The 20970-nt window shown below is 48.8% G+C and overlaps 8 protein-coding genes across 8 annotated transcripts in view; 3 read left to right on the top strand and 5 right to left on the bottom strand.

Annotated features, from left to right (window-relative positions):
- Window positions 1-883, bottom strand: part of MYCFIDRAFT_153056 (uncharacterized protein) — a gene marked incomplete at its 5' end in the record, with an annotated part of 1902 nt that extends 1019 nt beyond the window's left edge. Inside the window, 2 exons of the mRNA XM_007927245.1 lie at window positions 60-768; window positions 825-883. Coding sequence (XP_007925436.1) covers window positions 60-768; window positions 825-883 — 768 coding nt within the window. The remainder of the gene's footprint in view (window positions 1-59; window positions 769-824) is intronic.
- A 715-nt stretch (window positions 884-1598) lies between these two features.
- Window positions 1599-5578, bottom strand: MYCFIDRAFT_82950 (uncharacterized protein; the record flags this gene model as incomplete). The annotated part of the gene is made up of 3 exons (XM_007926169.1): window positions 1599-1649; window positions 1813-5493; window positions 5552-5578. The coding sequence occupies 3 exons, from the start codon at window positions 5576-5578 to the stop codon at window positions 1599-1601; spliced, it is 3759 nt and encodes a 1252-aa protein (XP_007924360.1).
- A 146-nt stretch (window positions 5579-5724) lies between these two features.
- Window positions 5725-7380, top strand: MYCFIDRAFT_195813 (uncharacterized protein; the record flags this gene model as incomplete). Its single annotated transcript, XM_007927246.1, has 1 exon — window positions 5725-7380. The coding sequence occupies one exon, from the start codon at window positions 5725-5727 to the stop codon at window positions 7378-7380; it is 1656 nt and encodes a 551-aa protein (XP_007925437.1).
- Window positions 7381-8285: 905 nt separating this feature from the next.
- MYCFIDRAFT_195814 (uncharacterized protein) lies at window positions 8286-10034 on the top strand (the record flags this gene model as incomplete). Its single annotated transcript, XM_007927247.1, has 1 exon — window positions 8286-10034. The coding sequence occupies one exon, from the start codon at window positions 8286-8288 to the stop codon at window positions 10032-10034; it is 1749 nt and encodes a 582-aa protein (XP_007925438.1).
- A 553-nt stretch (window positions 10035-10587) lies between these two features.
- MYCFIDRAFT_82953 (uncharacterized protein) lies at window positions 10588-11127 on the bottom strand (the record flags this gene model as incomplete). The annotated part of the gene is made up of 2 exons (XM_007926170.1): window positions 10588-10652; window positions 10767-11127. 2 exons carry the CDS (start codon window positions 11125-11127, stop codon window positions 10588-10590), a joined length of 426 nt encoding a protein of 141 aa, XP_007924361.1.
- An 816-nt stretch (window positions 11128-11943) lies between these two features.
- On the bottom strand, window positions 11944-12257 carry MYCFIDRAFT_173784 (uncharacterized protein; the record flags this gene model as incomplete). The annotated part of the gene is made up of 3 exons (XM_007927248.1): window positions 11944-11985; window positions 12013-12069; window positions 12129-12257. 3 exons carry the CDS (start codon window positions 12255-12257, stop codon window positions 11944-11946), a joined length of 228 nt encoding a protein of 75 aa, XP_007925439.1.
- A 135-nt stretch (window positions 12258-12392) lies between these two features.
- On the bottom strand, window positions 12393-13223 carry MYCFIDRAFT_82954 (uncharacterized protein; the record flags this gene model as incomplete). The annotated part of the gene is made up of 1 exon (XM_007926171.1): window positions 12393-13223. One exon carries the CDS (start codon window positions 13221-13223, stop codon window positions 12393-12395), a length of 831 nt encoding a protein of 276 aa, XP_007924362.1.
- Window positions 13224-14296: 1073 nt separating this feature from the next.
- On the top strand, window positions 14297-15017 carry MYCFIDRAFT_82955 (uncharacterized protein; the record flags this gene model as incomplete). The annotated part of the gene is made up of 3 exons (XM_007926172.1): window positions 14297-14307; window positions 14383-14686; window positions 14748-15017. 3 exons carry the CDS (start codon window positions 14297-14299, stop codon window positions 15015-15017), a joined length of 585 nt encoding a protein of 194 aa, XP_007924363.1.
- Window positions 15018-20970: the final 5953 nt, after the last annotated feature.

Genomic DNA, 20970 nt, shown 5'->3' on the forward strand with positions numbered 1-20970 from the left:
CATCTGCGTCTCGCGCCCTTGGTGAAGTTCAATAATTGCTTCGCATCTTTGATGAGCACAGTGCCCTTGGTTTCAGTCTGCGAGATGTCGATCGGGCATGAGAAGACTCCAACCTTCGCCTTGGTGGCCTTCTTAACAGTGCCATCGGGCTCTCGTCCAAAAACCATGCCCTTCACAACCTTGCTCTGCTCCAGCGATCCGCCCATAATCTTAACCACTCTCACGTTGTCCACGTTGAAGTTGTAAGGATTCTTGGGCAGAACAGCAAGAACGGCCTCAGCAACCATATCTGCCAAAACCTCTTCACTTCCGCTCTGCTTGGCTGCAACGACTGTCTTGATAGCTTTTGCCAATTCTGCTTGATCTCTGATGTCCTCAACCTTGTCGATTTCCAGCTCTTCCAGTGCCTCAAGTGCGAACTTGCCTGCTCTCTCATAGCCTTGCACGATTTCGCTAGTCTTGAGTCCCATTCTTAGCAGCTCTTCCGCTTTCTTGAGCAGCTCGCCTGCGAAGACAATGACCATATTTGTGGCGTCTCCCATCTCTGCCTCTTGCTGTTGCGATGCCATGACTAAAAGCTTTGCGGCAGGATGTACGACTTCGAGCTCGCGCAATATTGTGGCCGCATCGTTGGTAAGAATCATCTTCTGCAGGTGGTTGATGACGATCTTGTTGCGGCCATATGGGCCAAGCGATGTCTGAACGGTCGAGGCGATTTGCCGGCATGCATCGATGTTGCGAATGACCGCGCCATCCTCGGCGTCGTAGCTGTGAAAGACATCAGTAAGTCGTGTGTTTTCTGTGGCATGGAATTCATGGCGTACTTCTGATATCCCGGTTTGAACAAACCCTGGTTGGGGGCGTTGGGTATTGAAAGCGACATATCGGTCGGTCACTGTATATCAAATGCCAGGCGAAAGGGTGAAGAAGCGCAGCGCAGCGTAGGTTTGGAGTGACACGACACGTACTTATGCTATGCTCCAGATGTTCTTGCGTCGGATCGGACGCGATTTCGAAAACGCGGTCGGCCCGGAGAGGCTGAACTCTATTTGGGCAAGCTCCATCAAATCTCTAATCAATTCAATCCAGCCTCCATTTCGTCTCGTTCATCACCATGTCTATCCACCTCCATTGTACCGGTAGCCATTGTGAATGTGTATTTCTACTTCCACCACATGTGTTGTGATCTATAATATCAGCTATGTTGGTTACGAAGCGGGGTAGCCGCGCAGAGTATAAACTTGGAAAAGTCACAATGCAGTCTCTTGAAATCATGGATAGAATATCGACACAGGCCGTCAATGCATCATTGCACGATGCTTTGCTGTGCTGTACACATCCCACATGTAATCAGTAACGCCATCGCTATGCCACTTCCATCTGTTGTTCCGCCTCCATCGCTCATCCTTGCAGCAGACTGGACCGCTGTGTGGAGTGCTGTCCAGGTGTTTCTCCTACCCTCCCCACTCTCTTTACTCTGTCTTTTAATGCAGCCCTTGCTCTTGCTCGCCTGATACAAACTTTTCCCTGCCTTTTGGACATTATTGAATCGCCACGACGCCGTGCCTGCCTTCTTGCAACGTTTCGAATCGTTCTAATCAGACGTTCGCCCAACTTCTTCGTTTCCAGTCTCTGGGACATGCGCCTCTCTATGCAGCGGAGTCTCATGCTCCTCAGCACGTGAACGAAGCCCAGGTCCTGCCCAGCCCGACTTGGATCAACGTGAGGATTGCTAAAGTCGGCCCGAGCTGCCTTCAGCGAAGCAAGAAACCTTCGATCGATCCGCATGTCCTGGGAAAGTACCCGACGTACGACCCACCGCACACCGTGTTTATGCTGGAGTGCTGCGTAGCCTTTGACGTAGACTGTCATGGCCACAATATTGAGAGGCCGATGTCTTGTCCACTCAGACTGGTAAATGGCATTGAGCAGGTTAATTCCATGTTCAGCACGGTTGTTGTTGATGAGGGTATTAGCTGCCGTGACTCCAACATGATGTCCAACATCCCAGCCATTTTCATCATTCATGCGATAGTAATCGATGACCTTTCGTCGTAGAGCTTCCGCATCTTTCCTGCATGCAGGAGATGAATGATGCATTTTGTGAATCAATAGTGAACCCATTGCACAACTCACGTCAAATCCAGCCTGTCGTGCTTCGTGGAGGAGTTGCTCGGCTCCGGCAGCATCGCCCTTGTCCAAGCGGATACGGGCTTCTACAGCGATTTCCAATGTCCGAGGTGAGGCTGGTAATCCATTCGAGCTTGACGACGCATAGAGATCAAGAACCTTCTGGTATCTCTGCATTGACATTTCTACGACCATTTGCTGGGCAGCGATCCGTGTATGAAACGAGCTATCGTAACGTGTGGAGCTCACTTTCCCGTTGTCTCCGATGACACCATGATTTGCAATTTCAGGAAGTGCCTCGTCACGCTCTGCCTCGTCACGCTCTGCAAAGAAGCGCCGCAACTCGTGGAGGTCCCTGATCGCAAGTGCCGACGCAGCAGTATCAGTGGCATGGAGCCCTTTATCAGCGGCTAGGCTGGTAGGCAGCGGGTCGCCACTGTGAATATCATCCGCATTAGATACGTCACGCATTACAGCTTGTGCGCGACGAGTCAGCTTCTCCACAAACCGCTGCCCATGCCTTGTGGTTTCTCCCTCCAGACGGGCGTAATCTACCTCAGTTGCCGGTCTCGGTATGGCACCTTGAAATTGCTCGACTTTCTCTAAATTCTCGACGGCGAGATAGAACTTCATGCGCTTATTCTGGGCATCGAGTTCTCTGATGTCAAAAGAAATTGCTGCGCGTATTACGTACTTGAAGTCCGCAGCAGTAAATGAGACGCCGTCAAAGGCACAGAGAGCTCTGCAAAACCACATGAGCAGCACATGCGGAGGTCGTCGCTCACGCCAGAACGCGAACAAGAGTGATGCAGCGAGGCGACTGTCCAGATCGAACTTGAGGCCGACTTGCTGCAGATAAGTGTCCCATTTCGCCACGAGATCAAGTTTCCCGCTAGCAACGAAGCAGCGGAGTAATGTCTTATTCGTTGTCGAATCCGGGATGAATCCGAGTAGGCGCATCATGGAAGTTACGAAAGTCCAGCTTTCCGCTGCTGAGTGCTGCTTGCTATACAGATGGATCACATAATTGAGGCGAGCGTTGATATCGTGGTCGGTGATGGTGGATTGTGAGGCTGAGCTCTCCTGCAAGATATTCTGGACTTCTTCCCAGGAGGATTTCTCAGCAAGGATGATAGCTGCCAGGGAAAGTGCGTCCTTGTCGCTATGCTGACTGTTACTACCAGACCGAAGTAAAGAAAGAGCGCGATCGGGTTGCTTTGCGAGTGTACAGATCTCGACCATCGTAGCAGTGCCTGGAACGATAGCATCTGCATGGCTAAAGATCTCAAACTTGCGAGGGTATGCTTCGTACAGATTAAATACCTGGTCGAGGTTGCGCGTGGCCTCCCACACTCTCTTCAGTCGTATGGCGAGATAACCCTCGTCAATCTGTCTTTGCGACACAGGGTCGACAGACTCTCGCAAGGCACGAAACCGCTCGCCAGCGTGTCGCCGAGAAGAGGCAGAAGCGATGGCTAGATGAACCCGTGCTTGAGTTTCGAGCTTCAGAAGCAGACTGTCCCTCGGAGCCCCTCGACTAGGAGCAAAGAACAAAGCTCGCAGATTGGCATACGCTTTCTTTCTGCCGCATTCAATGGCTATGGAGCTGCATTGTTGCAAGAGTAAGGGGTCATCCTGGAAAGAGTAGAGAGAATCACCCCCAGCAATGCGTAGGTTCTGATCAGCGGTGAGGATGGCACTATATTTGCATTTCAGCAGTTCGATGCCAGCCACGATTTCTCCATTCTCGAGTGCATGTGACAACACCATATTGTGAGTTTCCAGGAAGATAGCCTTGCTGTGTGTGGAGATGGAGGACAGCACGAATGCTGCTTCCTTGCATTGACCATTCGCAATCATCTTGTCGCAAATCTCAACCAAAGGTTGTTCCAATGCATCCGTAGGTATGTTGCTGATCCCAAAGCCCTTGACCAAGTCCATTTGCGATTTGTCAGCCACTGTCGACCACGCCGATATCACCTCGACTAATGCAGCAGCACGAATGTCGGCACTACACTCCAGAAAGGCCGGGCTGTTAAAGAGGTGCTTGTAGAATTCAAACCAGGACTCTGGCGTACCCTTGCTCCGCAGAAGAGCCTTGGATGTCTCGCATATTCGGCGGACATCCTTTTCAGACAGCTGTGAATTCAAAGCTTTCCAGAGAGACAGCGAGCGGACCTCAGCGAATAATCTATGGTGAAGGGCGGCGAGTAGCAAGACGTCAGCAGCCTGGGCTTTTCGACTCCGGTTTTGTGAGCGATGTGCGGCTTCTCGCGTGAGATGCATGAAGAAGTCATCAACATCGCGTTTGACAATGTCTGGTCTCGGGCAAATATTGCCTTTCCGGTAGCTCGCAAAGCGAAATGTCGATTGGGGTATTGCTGGAATCTTGTCACTGTGGTGTGTTTCTTGAGCAGAACGGGATGCCTGAAGGGGCCTCTCATACGAACGAACGATATCGTTCGAATGCGCAATGGCATCTTCCCGGACTCTGAGAAGCACGTTGCTCCGCAGTGCCACGTTGGCTTTGGGATAATTAGCCGCCGCACCGTTTGCAGCGAAGTCATGATCTGGCTCGGAGCTGCTCTTCTCGTTGCGCCGCCTCTTGCGTCCTCGGCGCTTGTTCACGAGCTGCTCATAGCCATTCTGCACGGCGGAGGGCAAGTCAGAGGCATGCGCACCGCGATGATCTGTGCAATGTCGGGAGCGCTCTCCGAGCATGCCTGCCATGGCTGAGTCCTGCTCAGGGGCTGCATACTGGCTGCTGTCCTCATCAGGGCCGACGTGCTGAAAGCGGTATTCTGTGTCATTCACAGCGAGGGCAGCGGTGGAATGGCGTCTGTATCGCGGACTCTGGCGTATGCGCTTCGCATTGTCTGCTATCTTCTGAACAACAGCGGTCTGGCGTCTCCTCTCCTCTGTGCAAAGGGTGGCAATGCCGGCGGCGGTACCGGAAGAAATGTATGCGAGCTGGTAGAGGACGCGTAGGGTGGCCTTGGAAGGCACGGGTCGTGATCGTGATGCCTTGAACATTGCAGCGCCATGGTGAGAGACCCTCACCGGCGATGCATGCAGGCGGAAAGCGCAAGCGGTGTGCAGGACGGTGAGTGTGACTACTGTGGGATGCGAGCGCTGGGCTGGGTTCTGGTTCTGGTTCTGGCTCTGGTCTCGGTGGTGAGCCTTCGAGGTCCGCAATGCAGTGCAGCGGTCGGCCGACTGTCCGCCGTTGCCGTTGCCGTTGCCTTTGCCGTGCCGTGCCGTGACGTGCCGTGCCGTGCCGTGCCGTGCCGTTGCCCAGCAAGCTTTGAAGCTTTGGAAGCTCTTCCACAGGCCAGGCTTCAAATGCGCCCAGCAGCGCCAATGCTACAACAAACCCTCAGGCGCTCACTGCGCACCGTCTGCGCCTCCGCCTCCGTCTCACAAGTTGGACTTCGACGTCTTCCAACATGTGAATCGTGTCAATGCCGTTGTGGCGCGATATTCGCTACATCTCGAAGAGAATTTCAGACACTTCGCAAAGCTCCTTCAACACGAGACCGTCAACGCAACGCGAGAAATGACCTGGCATCCGGGTTCGGCGCCGATCGCCAATGGATGAAGCGGACGCTGAATCAGCTGTACGCCAATGGCTCGATCAATAAGCCCCCCGACGATGTCCTGGCCTTCATTGCCCGCTTCAATCGACTGGTCACAGCCGCCAGAGGCAGCGTCACCCCTGACCCAAAGGACATTCGCGATCTCTTGCACGAACATGCGATCTATGGTGACGACGCCATGGTAATCCCACGCGTACTGATTGCAGACAGGACTCCGGAAAATCTATATCTTGGCAAGAAGCTGATGCTCAGCCTGTCAAGAGTTGGTAACATTGAAGCTTCTATCAGGATTATGGCCGATGCCATCTACACTTCGAAAAAGAACCCACATGCTCTGCAGTCCAGAGAGATCATGTTCGCCAAAGAACACCTGAGGATCGCAGCAAATGAGAAGCTCAACTATCGTGCTATGGTGTGCGAGGGCAAGGTTGCACATGCTTTGGGCGACGAAGAGCGAGCCATACAAATGTGGACTGATGCCATCAGCGCGGCCGTGGCTGCCGCCGAGGAACGTGAGCCGAGGGAAAGGCAGGCGGGTGTTCCAAGTGCGCTTATGGCACGCGTCCAACGAGATCCTCTGGAGTTGTCAACGCCGTGGATTGAGTTGATGTTGATTCATTGGCAGCGGACTAGAATTAAGGGCTTGGATGAAATGGCTCAATGCGAATGGGCCATGAATATTGGTTGTGAGCAGGACGATCCGACCTCCCATTACTACGCATCCACCTTCGTGAAACGGCTCGACAGCGAAGGCGGCCATGTTGGTACAAGCGAATGGTTGTATCATGTCACGAAAGCTGCTTCGTCGGGCCACCCAAAGGCTGCCTATGAGCTTGCTGTCTTCTATGCCGAAAGTGGCTGGAAATATATCGAAGATGAGCCTCCCGATCATGTCAAGCCAACTCCGTTCGACTCCTACCCAAGCAATTCAGCAACATTTCTGGATTCAGTGCTTTCATTTCTTGGGCTGAAGACACGAGAAAAGGCACGGCCACAGGAAAGCATCTTCCACAGTGCCATGTTCCCGTCCACGGCGGCTGCCAGACATGAAATCGCATACAACTGGCTCGATGTTGCGATTGGATACTGCTATGCTCCTGCATATCTCTTTCGTGCTCGTATGCTGCTAGCGAAGAACTTGTGGGCGGGTGCCGATGCTCCCGATGCCGCTCTCAGTCTCAATCGAAGTCGTTACACTTATGCCTCAAAAGAGGATTACCACGCCGGAGAAACAGCATCGAACAACGGACAAAGCTCAAAGGCGGACGTCGCTGATCCTCCAAACCCGTTTCGAAACGAGGAATCAGCAAAGGCTTTTTTGAGAGAGGTCTTTTATGCCCATGAAGCAAATGATTATGCTAGCCAAGCACGTCGAGCATATGCAAACTCACGACGTTCTAGACAGTGGCAAGGAGAGGAGGAAATCCTCGATGAGTACTTTTGGCGCAAATATGGACCTGACGTCCAAAAGTTCTTTCGCTTTCCTGAAATCCGAGAGATGTACGAAGACCAAATCGAAAGTCTGTACGAACAAGCGAAGGAGCTGTGTGACCAGCATCAATTCGACATATACGACAAGGAGAATGCTTTGATCTACAAAGCGGGTACTGGAAAGAAGCGAAAGAGTAAGACTGTCCACAGTGCCTCGTTTTGATCGCTGTGAATATTTTCAGGCTAATTGCATGTGCTTCTGGAATGACACTTGGTCGCCATCGACCATCGAGGCGGGAGATCAGACCGACACCAGTTCCACAGCCCTCGTGGCTTGTCGAACACGCCCTAGATTGGAGCGCTCGAGTCGTGGTTGAAACACTTACACCGGTGGAGGGCCCAGCATTGTCCTAACGAATGGTTCACGCTCTATGGGTAGTCCTTCCGGATTGACGTTGCGGCCGTGCTTGTTGTGGGAACCTGTCCTTGTTTGCTCGTTGCACACAACATAACCTGTGTTGCCCGAAGACTTCTTTTGCTTGGTCTGTGCATAGGCACAGCACGCTACTTCTGCCACCTGCGCACCTCGATTTGGCGAAACCCCATGAGAGTCATAAGTACCCACCGCCAGATCAATGTTTGTCCTGCACGCAGATTCAGCCAACGAACAACGTCTGAATCGAAATGAAGTCAGTATCCATCCTTCATTGATCTTTGACCGTATGTACTCGACTACATCACTACCAGCCACCTTCACGACAGCTCAGCAGCCCTGCGAAAGGTTCCGGATGAATCATGCCGCATCATGGCCTGGCGCCTGACAAGGCTGCGGCTCGCTGTACATCCACATTATGGTGGGAGGGAACGAATTGTGTGTGGGTTCAGATACTATCGACTCAAGATAAGCACAGGACAGCGTCTCCCGCATCGAGTGCTGCTCACCGGTCCTGCTGCAGCTGTCGGCTGTCAGTGTAGATGCCTCCGCTCATCGCATTGCCACATGCCAGGTCAAACCGTACCGAGGGCATTCAATGATCTATAAAACAGCGACTTTCATGCCATCTCTGGCGTTTGAGAATAAGTACCACACCACAAGTCTTCCACTGTCTCTCCTCCAAAACAGCCGTGATGTCACGAGGCATTGCAATCAGTACTGTCGCCGTGCACTCTGGTCTCTACTCCCTACAACAAGCAGCTGTCCTGCAGTCGAACCTATCAGCAAGAGGAGCTTCCACGATCACGCTGTTCGAGACTGGGTGCGATTTCCGCGATGAAAACGATGTCACTCACAGAAATTGCACCCAAGCTTGCACACAGCCGGCGATTGTGTGGAAGAATCCTTTCACAATCCATAACTGCTTGGTCTATAGCACGGTCTCAGGCCTAATCGCCAAGAACAACTTGACAGCAGACGGGCAACGACAAGCTGCCGACCTAGGCTACTTGCCAAATTTCAATCTTGCCTTGATCGAGGACCCTGCGAATGAGTGTATGCACAGCTTCTGCCTCAACCAGCGGCACGCCGATCCGTCAATACATTGCTCAGGTGCTTCGATCAACACGACATACTTCAGCAATGCAACGAAGGGAGAAGTCCATAATCTACTTACCGATGCATTCGTCCAAAATGCGTGTGGCTCGTTCAAGGCAAGTCCGAACGTCGACGTCGGCGGCATCGGGGTCTATATCGGCTATCTCATGCAGCTCTCCATCTTGATTTACTGCTGGATTCATGGACGCCTAATTTCGAGCTGGCTGAAGTCTTTCACATTTGTCGTTTGCGCGCCCTTTGGCCTCAAGAGAGCCAGACAACGCGCCCATCGAGTGAGGATGAGATTGAAACAGTCTCATCAGGGCGCGGCGCTCGTTTCGGGTCTCTTCGAATTCCAGCAAGCGCAGAGCTACTTTGCTCTCACGCTCAATGGCGCTGCTATAGGAGCGCTGTGCAGCAATGGTGCCATGTTCGACGTGCAAAGTCTTCAACAAATGCGTCTCACCGTTGACTTACTCGGCGACGTCGCAGCTACAGCCATCATCTGCCTGACGTTCGGACTATACATGCTTCACGCCGAAGGCAAGAGGACGTGGTATGTTACCTTCCTCTCACTTATTGCCATACTGGTATCATTTGCAACCTGGATCCTCACCTGCCTGCCGCTGAGAAACTTGCACCAAATCAATCCAACAGGATTCGAACTTCCAGCCTGCGGAAACCGATCTCCAGCGGCATTTTGTCTGGACCAAACTAGATCCAAATCCATCACTTCTGGAGCAGTCTGCATTGCAATCTGCATGCTGACGACAATTCTCATGATGGTTCGACAATTAAAGACTCACCCATTCCCATCACCGCGGACGAGTATTGCCTCACCGCCATCCCTTCGACGAACCTCAACGCACGCCACGACCTCTTCGAGAGCTCGGCAACTCTTGCAACAACAGACAGCCGTGGTCTATGGCTGGCGACTAGAGATTGCTGAACTCATCCTCGCAAGCATGACTATCGTGATGCTAGTCCAGCTGATCATGAATGGCGACATGATTGCTATGCGAGAACAGGTGCAATGGACGTTCGCGCAGTTGATCGCCGTGACCATCTGGGCCCCTAGTATCATCGAATACCTCTACGCCGCTGTCAGGAGATGGAGTCTGACAGGGAATAAAGACGTTGTTGAGAGAATTGGAAGTTTAGGTCGGAGGGTAACTGTTGATGAAGGTGTGCAAGTCGACTTTGGAGGGTATGCGTTTGATGGAAGAGAAGACGAGTCCGCTGCTGATGGAGACGAAGCAAAGGGTTCAAGGGAGAACATCGGTGACAAGAGGAAGGTAGTTGAAGACACGCTCTCGTCGATGCCAGCACCCGAACAGATGGTTTGATGCAGGGTTCTACATCACCGCAAGACCAGCAATGTCTGTGGTACAAGCTTGGGGGAGAGCCAGTGTCCCAAAACACAATGGTCGGAGGCGCTAATGTTTAGCTTCACTCCACTTCACATAACTCCAGACCAAACGAGATGGGCACTCGCTGCGATAGTCAACTCCACGCACTCTGCGACTCCGTAATCCTGGAGTCGCCGATGGTGAATGCTATGGCGCATCTTTCCCGGAGGTGTGCTCTTGACGTGTAGTTCACACGCATTCCACTCTCCCGACTCTGCCCCTGTAACAGCCATCGGGGCATTGCAGTCGCAACTTTGCGACTGCCAAAGACGAGTCGAGCCCAGAAGCAGAGGTGGCAATATGCATTATTGCGAGCGCTGAATTGTTCACCTTACTGTCTTCCCAATGGATTCACTCCTGCCATATAAAGAGCAATGGTCGCTGCATTTTCGATGACAAGACCACAGCTTTGTCATCGTTTGCAATGTCGTCTGCTTTGAGCCCCTTCCTAGATCGAGCCTTTCTTTGTTTGAGCCTTTAAACCAAGAGCTCACAATGCGGTCCCACTGCACAGTGAGCTCTTCCGGATGCGTCGAATACACAAAGAGATGTTCGCTGTATACAGATAGCAGTATGCAGAAGCTTTTCGCCGGGGGCAACTTTACTGGCGAAGACGCTATGGCAGCAGCACCGGTGATACCTCACGATCGACCTTACCATGCGACATACCTTCCTGCACATCCTTGGCTGGCAACATTGGCACATCGAGCATGCACAGCAGCCACGTTTGCCAGATGCGAGCGGAAACATCCCGTGCCTGGTATATCTGGTCAATCCCGTCATCGAAACCGGACAGTCTGTCGATCATGCCTGATTCACACATTGAGGATATTAGGACTTGGAAGCCCCGGCGGTCCCATTCCAGGCATTCCTGTGAACGCGGATCGCCATAGACGATATCTGCACGGAGGCGTGGCGGCGAGAGCTCCACCAGTAGTGGTTCAAGGCGCTCTAGCACCTCCAGGTGCTTTGAATGGTTTCTTGTCGCCCTTGTGTCCTGAGTGCGAACACGACGCATTGAGCCTAGCATTTTGGCACGGCGGACACACGTTGTTTCCAGGAACCAATCCTCGTCCTGTTGGTTCCATCCCACTTCAACAGCCGCAATCATTCACAATTACTCGCTATCGGTGGCCCATGAGCACATGTACGTGTATCCATACTGCTGGAATGGTCCCTAGGCCTGCGGCAGCGGCGCTCAATTCCTTTGCAACACCACCAGCAGGCCTATTCGCACGCGACTTGAACGAAGACTTATGCCTTCTCCATCGACGCTCAGAATTGGAAAAGCTCTGGCAGAGACGAAATGCGAACGAAGAGTGGTTGAGAAGAATCACAAGAGATCCGCGCACGGGACAAGCAAAGTGGGCGTCACAGGCCGAAATCAATAGACGACAGGCCGATCTTACCTATAGAGCGTGTAGGTGTGGACGAGACTGGTTGCCTCAATTCGGCCCCGCTGGCCCTGTTCCCCCGGGAGGTTTACCTCCGGCGCTTCTTTGTATGGGGTGAGCTATGCATCATCCTCGCACAAGATGGAACAATGGCTAACATGTATTAGGTGTGAAGGGTATGTGATCGATTTCGCGGGCCCATGTATGGTGATGGAAAAAGTACCAAATTCACCCGTTCTGCAACTTGTGCCCTGGGATTGGGACCGCCGTGTCATCGGCTACGATCGCCAGACCGACCCTCAATATAACCCAATCCCACCGGAAAAGATCAGATGGGAGAAGTACCCTTTGCGCAGGCAGACGACTACCTAGGCAGGCATTAATTCTATAGAATCATGTATCCTTGTAACCAGGAGCAAAATTCATAATCTAATTTCGAGCCTAGCACGGCGCTATTGATCCGAGTTCGCCAGCAGGTGAAATGCATAACAGGACTTCACACGCTGTTTCTAGTCTGGCACTCCTGCTACTGAAGCGCAAGTGGCGGGTAGGTTGTCTTCTTTGTCGTCCTTATGATACTGATATTCATGCGAGTCAAAATGTTCAAATAGTCGCATTGAAAACAGTTGCTATGTACATCACTCCCATCCCGATCAGTCGCTGTGGGATGGACTAGGTATCCGTTGTATCCGTTTGTCGGCGCATTCGTGTATGCGCTTGAGATTAGATATGGAGTACGGCATGCGTGGACAGGGTGATTGTGCATGTATCACCAATTCCCTTCTTTGCGTCTATGAGAAGGTACATGTAGTCCGTAATCTGATCCGAGTGCTCTCCAAGTATTCAGGCCGAGTCCGTTCCATCCCCAGTGACTCGTTTACAACAGTATGGTCCTCCAAGATCAACTCTCAATTACGCGAGCATTCTCTATTTCATCCATCACTTCCCGGTAATGCTTCTCACTAGCACGTGCCCAGCCCTCACGAGTGTTCTGAAAACGCGGGTTCTCGAACTTCTGTGACTCCTTCAGAGCTTCAATATGCCCTTGCATCTCCGGTCGATTAGCGAGAGGATTTGTGCACTCTCTGAAATTGTACCGACTGAAAAGTAGGTAGATTTGCTCGGATTGCGACACTCCAGGAGCTTGAGGATCGAGTCGAATACCATTGCGTGCCACTACAAACTGTCCAAGAGCCTCGCTGTCCTTGACCTCGCTGATCTTATGCTCGGTGTTAAGAGTGATGCCAAGCCTCTTGGACTTCTTGCAATACTGATCGAAGGTCTGAGGATCCTTCCTGAGACCATGTGTGGTGCGGTGAGAGAACTTGATCGAGCAGGCCTTCTTGTCGATAGAGAAGAGCTGGAGGGCGTCTTGCTTCTTCTCGAGTGATGTAAGGAGCTTTCGAAAATTGGTGAAGTTTAGGTCCTCGATGTTCACGTAAATCGTGACTTGTTCGTTCAGAACGTATCTTTGAAGCGCTTCGAGGTAGCAGGAAGCTGCATTTGGCGACTGCCATGCAAGAGAGAGTTTGCTCGCGACACTGAGGCCTGCACCCGACGACTTTTTACGGAAGTGCGCGAAGCATGCAAGAGGCTTCGAGGTGACGACTGGCTTCGAGCCGCCTTCATTGAGCTCGATGCAGATGGCGTGGCTGAAAATTTCAATGAGAATCTCAGGTGCTGGCTCCTCGAGCATGTTGCGGCCGTTTGCAAGGGGAACTGATGGATCCATAATGGGCGATGTCGTTGCGGTTGGTGCGCGCAGTGTCTGTAATGCAGGAGAGTTGTGGAAGTCGGATGTCGAAGTTGATGCGAAGCTGTCTGAGAAATTATGCTAGCGGTGCGGGTCATGGACTAGGCTGCCCAATATGGCTCGGGCCGAGAGCGCTGACGCGAAGTGAAGTCTGAAGGCCGTCATGTGAAAGTGGATACCTGCAGCAGAAGTGACCGTATTTACGACAAAAGTGAGCATATTTGCGTACCGTTCTGTGTGATCGTGGTGCTGGATATCAAGCGTTGGAGTTTCCACGCGTCTGATAGATGCCATTCATAAGGCCCGGAAGTATTCTCACGTGGTCCTCATCACCTCTGTGTAATTGGGAAGTGATTCCTTGCTTCGCTCATCGATGTAACTGTTGCCGCCGAAACCTCTTTCCTTAAGAAGCGGAACAAGACCTCGCATTCACGGCTCTTATTTGATATTATGCTGCCCTCAAATGCCATGTTTATTGTGCTGAATATGTTGATGCCATCGCTTCTGTCGGTCGTCAAGTTGAGATGAAGTCAACAGGGGCAGGGCTTGTTGGACTTGGCTTGGCTCACGGACGAAACAGGGTCCCTCGGTCGATCGCAGTTGCCAGGTCTGCCTAGGCTGGCGTCAGTTACCTTACATGTACACCCTGATTAAGCGAGATGGCGAAAGGGGGTGATCCCTGAAAATGGGATCTAACTGGTCAAAGCTAGCGTACTGCCTAAAGGAATTATCCGCCCCTTTAAAAAGTTCACGTCTAACGTTTTCAGGCTTCAGCTAGCTGCCGTTTACGGGGATTACCCCCGTCCGCCATCTCGCTTAATCCGGGTGTAGTTTGCCCGGGTATTGCGGAGTATGCATGGCATGAGTGCATTGCGCAGACGATGACATAGCAGTACGGAGATACTCTCGTTCAATGATTTCTCGAACAGATTCAATTTTCTGTATTGACATCGCCTACTAGGTCATTTCGGAATCGGGTTCCAGATAGAGACAATGGCTACGCGCAGGCTGGGTAGCTGTTATCTGACAACTATTATTAGACTATCCGGCTGATGTGTGACCAGTACGACCAGCGCTCTTGTGAGGCCATGCTCGAATCCTTCTTTGTTCGATGGAGCCACGGCTGATAGCTCACCAGTATTTGCGATCTCCAAGAGAAATTCGCCAAAGCGATATACGAGTATCCGAAAGTGATTCAGACCACACAGAAGTTGTTAAAAGCAAGTCAAATACTAGATTGGCCAGTGTTCGCCACGACGCAGTTGCGGGCAAAGCTGGGAGAGTCCTCTGCTGAGCTGGGCTTGGACAGCCCAGGTGGCGTGCAGACAAAGGTCCATGCAGATAAGAGTGCTTTCAGCATGTGGACGCCAGAGGTGCAGACGGCGTTCAAAGATCTCGGCAGTGAGAAGCGTGAGTGCATAATCGTGGGAATTGAATCGCATGTGCGTGTTGCAAGACAACAGGGATCACTGTATCATGTTACTTGTCTGATTGATCCTCTAGATTTGTGTGACCCAGACCACCTTGGATCTTCTCCGTGAAGGCCATAGGGTTTATATCATTGCAGACGCAGTCTCGTCTTGCAATGCGCAGGAGATTCCGATTGCTCTCCGAAGACTTGCGGGTGAGGGAGCGGTGGTCACGAGCTCTGAGAGCTTCATGTACGAGTGCATGGGCGACGCATCGATTCCAGAATTCAAGCAGATGTCAAGTCTGGTGAAAGAATACTCTTCCAAGACGAAGGAGAGCCTGCAGGCACTGTGCAAGTTCTAGAAGGCGCACGGTGTTCCCGCCTTGCCGCATGCGAAGATGCAGGATGTATATAACAGCATTGGTCGTCAATGCATCAGCCACGAGAGACTTGATGTAACTGATGTATTAGGAAGAAGGACTAATCTATGTAGAAGTCCGAAGATGAAGTGCAGCAGTTGCAGCCTCAGGCATCAGGCACGTGATGGACCCTGACACCTGGACACACACTCCAAGTCCGGGCTCATAACCACTTGATGTAACTGATGTATTAGGAAGAAGGACTAATCTATGTAGAAGTCCGAAGATGAAGTGCAGCAGTTGCAGCCTCAGGCATCAGGCACGTAATAGACCCTAACACCTAGACATATACTCTAAGTTACCCCCTTAGTACGTATATATCGCTATAGAATAAAACAAACACATTAGCTATTCAGTTAGCAAAGCAAATAGGAGGGTATTAGGTAAGCAGAAACAGGTAAACAAACTAGACTACTCTTAGGTCAAACAGATAAAGCAAACAAAGGCCCTTTCTTCTTAGTACTTAGCAGCTAGCTTTATAGCGCTCTTAATAGCGGCCTTGCAATCTGCTAGGTTCAGTTGTTTAACAAAGCGGCCGTGCTTAACCTTGTTAAGCGGCTTAGTAAAGCTATCGGCTATCTAATTATATATGCTAACCTATTAGACTATAATAGAACTATTAGCAATCTTCTCTCGGATATAGTAGACTCGAGTATCTATATACTTCGTGCGGCTATTAATGCTAGTCGACTTAGTAATAGCAATAGCGGACTAATTGTCCTCGTAGAGCGTAACTAGAAGAATATAGCCCTTATAGCTAATTTCCTTTAATAAACGAGCTAAGGCAACTACTTCCTTAGCCCCTATAGTAAGTTAGATATACTTAGCTTTAGTTAACGACAGTGTAACAAGCGTCTAGCGGCCGGACTTATACAACAGAGGTCCGCCTGCGATAGTAAAGTAGAAACCTCCTATAGAGCGACGAGTAACTAGGTTATCGGCCTATAAGGCATTATAGTATCTAGCAAAATTAAGCTTATCGTTCTATATGCCTTAGAAGCGTATACTACGACTAAGGGTACTAACTAGGTACTTAATTAGCCAAAGGAGCGCGGTATAATGCTCTTTAGCAGAGTTAGAGATAAATCGTAATAATAGGCCCGTAGTATAGCAAGCATTAGGTCGTGTAATTATAGCTAGCTATAGCGCCTCGCTAACACCTTCTTAATACTAAGTCTTAAAGGCGGCACTAGCTATATAGCCCTTAGGTGCGCGTTAAATAGACGTCTTAATATAGCGAGGTGCTATTAGAGTAGCTAGACCGATACGGCTACGCATACTATATTTCTTACTAAGCCTATTTAGATAGGCATCCTAAACAACATAGATAGTGCGCTAGTTGCGGTTACGGATAATCCGTATGCCGAGATAGTAGTGCAGGTTACTAAGTTCTCGCATATTAAATCGGTCCTTTAGCATCTAAGCAACGGCTTCTAGTGCTAATAGGCTATAGGCGATAATAATTATATTATCGACGTAGATAACGATAATCGAGCCGCTAACAACGTGTTTGAATACATACACGTCAGTTATTATTAGTACAAAGTCTAGGCTCTTTAAGTACTTCCGAAGCTCTTTATACTATAGCATTAGTAACTGCTTTAGACTATATAGTGCCTTTAGCAATAGGCAAACTATACCCTTACTACTACGGTCCTTAAAACCGTATAGCTGTTTAACGTAGATCTTGTGCTTATCGCTAATTAGGGCATTAAGGAAGGCTGTTAGAATATCGTATTGCTTAGCCTCTAGGTCGTAATAAGCAATTAGGCTAAATAGGGCTCGAAGCGTATAGGGCTTAGTAATAGCCGTATAGGTCTTATTATAATCCTGTCCTTCGACCTGTATAAAGCTACGGACGACCTATCGAGCCTTAAACCGGCTTACCTTACTATTAGCGTTACGCTTAATAGTAAAGACCTATCGACTATGAATAACCTTCCTACCTTTAGGCACTTCTAGTCGAGAAACGTGTACCTACGTATAGTTGTCGATTAGTAACTTGTATTTAGCCTTATAGGCTTCCTTCTATTATAGCTAATATAGTAACTAAGTCGCCTCCTTATAGCTCTTCGGAATAGGAATAGTCTCTTTAGGCTTATTAGACTGTTTAGCAATATAATAGGAAGCTATAAAACCCTTAATATAGGCTATCGGCATATTAGCTATTGTCCGTCGAGTTAACCGCTTAATACTATAATTAGCTAGATAGCTACGTAATAGGTTACGAGCCGACTTATTGCTCCGTATCTTACGCGTAGAGCGATTACTAACAGCTTCGGCTAGTCGCTTAAACTTAGGCAACTCGCCTAGCTCGCCCTTCTTAGCGTTTAGATTATATGCTAGCTTTTCCTCGGCGGACTAAAAGCTATCTTTATTACTTAAAGCTAGTAGTTAAACTAGTTGAACGTCTAGAAGGTCGTTATCGATTAGTAACGGATTAGCGACCTTATCGGCTATTTCCTATATAGGTCCTTATATAGGCTATTCTTCTTACTAAGCTAGAAGCCGCTAGACTATACTAGCAGCCTCGGTAGGCGACGGAGCCTCGTTACTTGTAGAATTAAACAAAGCCGGTATAATAGACTTAAGGGTAACAAACTCGTTCTTAGACAAGTCGTTAGTGTTAGTATATAGCTTTATACTATCTAGAAACGACAACTTGTCGTCCCCTAATTTAATAAACTAGATATCCTTCGAGGTAACAACCTTATATTCGTTAGACAAGTAGATTATGTATTTACTAGAGTCTACTAAGTCCTTCGTATAACTAACTAGTTTGCTAAGCTTTCTACGAGCGTTAAACTTCTTGCTACGAGCTATACTATAGTCGTAGATAATAGTAGTATAGCTATAGGCTCGAAGGTGCTAAAGGCGTAGCTGCTTTCGAGACTAATTAAGCTCCCTAGCTACAATAGTATAGGGGCTAAGACCTTCTAGGGTTCTAGGTATAATATTAAGGACCTATATAGCGGAGGCAATAGTACATAGCTATAGAGACTTTAGAAGGTTAGCCTATAGTATTATCTTTCTCGCAGTCGTACACACGATATAATTACTAACCTTAGCAAGGCTATTCTAAGTTAATAAATAAGGTGCAGTAACTTACAGTACAATGCCCTCGCCTCGAGCCTAATTTAATAGCTAATTTCCGCCGTATTTACTCCCTCTATCGAGGCGGTAGATTAGGATTGAGTAACTAGTCTATATACGGATATGTATACGATAGTCCTTAATAGCTACTATAGCCCCTAACTTGAGCGTGCTAGTATACTCGTATCGATAGCCTAACTTAGCGTACGTAAACAGTGTAAAATAGCGCTCCTATAATAGGCTAGGATTAGTAATAGTAACTATATCTATACAGACAATGTAATAGATCGTAGATAGTCGTACGCGTAGTAGCCGATTGTATTCCTTATATAACATAGCTATACGATAGGCAATGCAGTTGCGGAAGTCCTTCTTAGCACTAGTAATAACAATTTGACCCTTAGATTCCATCCTTAGTAGCTTGCGGTAATGAATATAGCTATATCGCAGATGCCACTTATCTATAGTGCCTATAGGCACCCCCTTCTTAGGCACCCCCTTCTTTAATATAAGGGCAACTACCTTACTATCTAGACTAGAGGTTAGTATATAAAGGTAGGGAAGACTATTCTTACGGTATGTCTAAGCGATAGTAACCTTATTGCCCTCTACCATCGTAAACAGGATACGCTTATTATTTCGGTAGAAACAACCCTTATCGGCAAGCTTCTTAGTAGACAGAAGGTTAGCTACTAGACCTAGAATATATAGTATATTAGACAGCTTTATGCTGCTTATACTACGCTTATTAACAACCTTAGTCTAAGCTATACTATAAGAAGGGTATATTAGCAGGTAGATAGGGTAGTAGTAGGTACGAGTAGTATTCGATAAGGATCTAGAAGGAGAGGGAGGAAGGCAGGCAAGTTGGCCTAACGCCAAGCGCCAAGCCCTGCCTAAGGCACCGAGACCCCGGCTTCACTCGGCCTAACTACATGCTAATTACGTGTAGCCTCTTTAGCCCTAATATACGCTTCCCTTCTAAAGGCCGCGCCCTTGTAGCCTATCAATTTCGACATCCATTGCTACTAACTTAGCAAGTTAAATAGACTGCTTAGCTCGCGCTGAATTAAACACTTAACTACCTAATTATATAACTATATTAAACCTTACTTTCTAATACAACGTCTAACTCTAACTGCGCTATCCTTGTATATAATAAAGTAAAGGGATATAAAGCTATAAGAATTAAGGGCTATCGACCAATTACAACACGAGCGCGTCTTCCCTACTATAATAGGTAGACGTACGAGGTATTGCAGCCCTGCCTCCGCTCTAAGTAATGTCGTACCGAGTTCTTTGCGTCTACTCTTAAAAGACCTAGCTATGTCCGCTTCCGAGGGTTGTTCTTATTGTTACGAGGGCCATTGTTTACTATCGTAGTTTTACTAGCCTAAATTAGTTAGGTTTAGCAGCCTTTAAGTGTTAACTAATTATATCTTTTTAAAAAACTCAGTTCTTCTAGTTTCTATAGGTGAAGGCTATTGTAAGTGCAGTAGTAGAGGTTCGCCTCGCTTAAAGGGTCGGAAGATCGAGGAGTAACCTATTGTCCGCAAGATCGACCCCGGCTAGCTTAGCTCTATAGTTTTGCCCTTAGTTAGTTAGTCTATTAGTCGCTCAATCTTTTAAGCGGCTTAAAGTCTTAATCAAAGTTTTAATCAAACCTTTAACATAGCTATTCTTTTTAACTTAGCCGGTAGGGTGCGTTCTAGCTCGTAGTATAGGTAAGGTTACGTCTATAGGCGCAGCGACAATAGCAAGTAATATTAGCAATAGCGGCGCTAGTCGTCTTAGCGCTAACTTTACCTTGTTTTAATTTCCTTCTTTAACTAACAACACACTCCGTAACACCGTTACTAACATAGCCGCGCCGGCCGTACTGCCCTTTAGTATAGGCGAGACGCCGTCGTTATTATTATTATTACCCTTCTACGCGCCTACGCGCCGCCCTCGCCGATCGCCTAGGCCTCGAGGCCTCGACAGAAGGAAGGAACAAGAGGGGGACCTAAATACTAGGAGAAGGGCCTTATAGGGCGCGTTAGTAGAGAGGTAGTTTCCTAAAAGAGCAGCGAATAGTTAACAGTTATAGCGCGTTTGTCGATGCTTAGTGCGCGTCCACTATAGTAGTATAGTCTTATTATCCTAGTTTATCGGCCTCTAATTAGTTAGCTAATAGCACCCCGGGGGTACTATTAATCCTAAGCCTTAGTAATATTACGAGCTTTTGGCCTTCTTCTTGTTCTTTACACTAGTCTAATACTCATCTAACAACTCAGTTATGTCTTTAAAAGAGGCTTTAGCTTCCTACGAGTCCTATTTAGGTAAATAGCCTTGCTATCTTAATAGGTACTCCTTCTTGCCTTTCCTAGTCCGGTACTATAGGATACGTTCTATAGACTACAGTTCTTTACTATTAGCTAAGACTTCTTCTAACTTAGTAGGCGCTTCGTCGCCTTCGCGTTAATAGTATAGCTTAAGGAGGGATATATAGAAGGTGTTATAGATAGTGTAATAGGGTAGAAGCTATAACTAGTAGGCCTGTGTGCCCTTTGGTTCTCGGATGCGGAATGGGCTAATGTATCTTAGTACGAGCTTAGGCCTTGTTTTGCTATTAGGTAATAGGTGTTTGCGGATGCGGAGGTTCTTCGTACTAAGTATAACTATATCGCCTTACTTGAAGGTTATCGGTATATAACGCTTGTCGTAGTAGGTCTTTTAGTACTCTTAAGCCTTTATTAGCTTCTTAGCCATCTTAGTATAGATTTCTCGCATTTTTTAAACCCTCTCAATAGCCGCTAGTGTC

The sequence above is a fragment of the Pseudocercospora fijiensis genome (genome assembly GCF_000340215.1).
Source record: "Pseudocercospora fijiensis CIRAD86 unplaced genomic scaffold MYCFIscaffold_3, whole genome shotgun sequence".
Taxonomy (NCBI): domain Eukaryota; kingdom Fungi; phylum Ascomycota; class Dothideomycetes; order Mycosphaerellales; family Mycosphaerellaceae; genus Pseudocercospora; species Pseudocercospora fijiensis.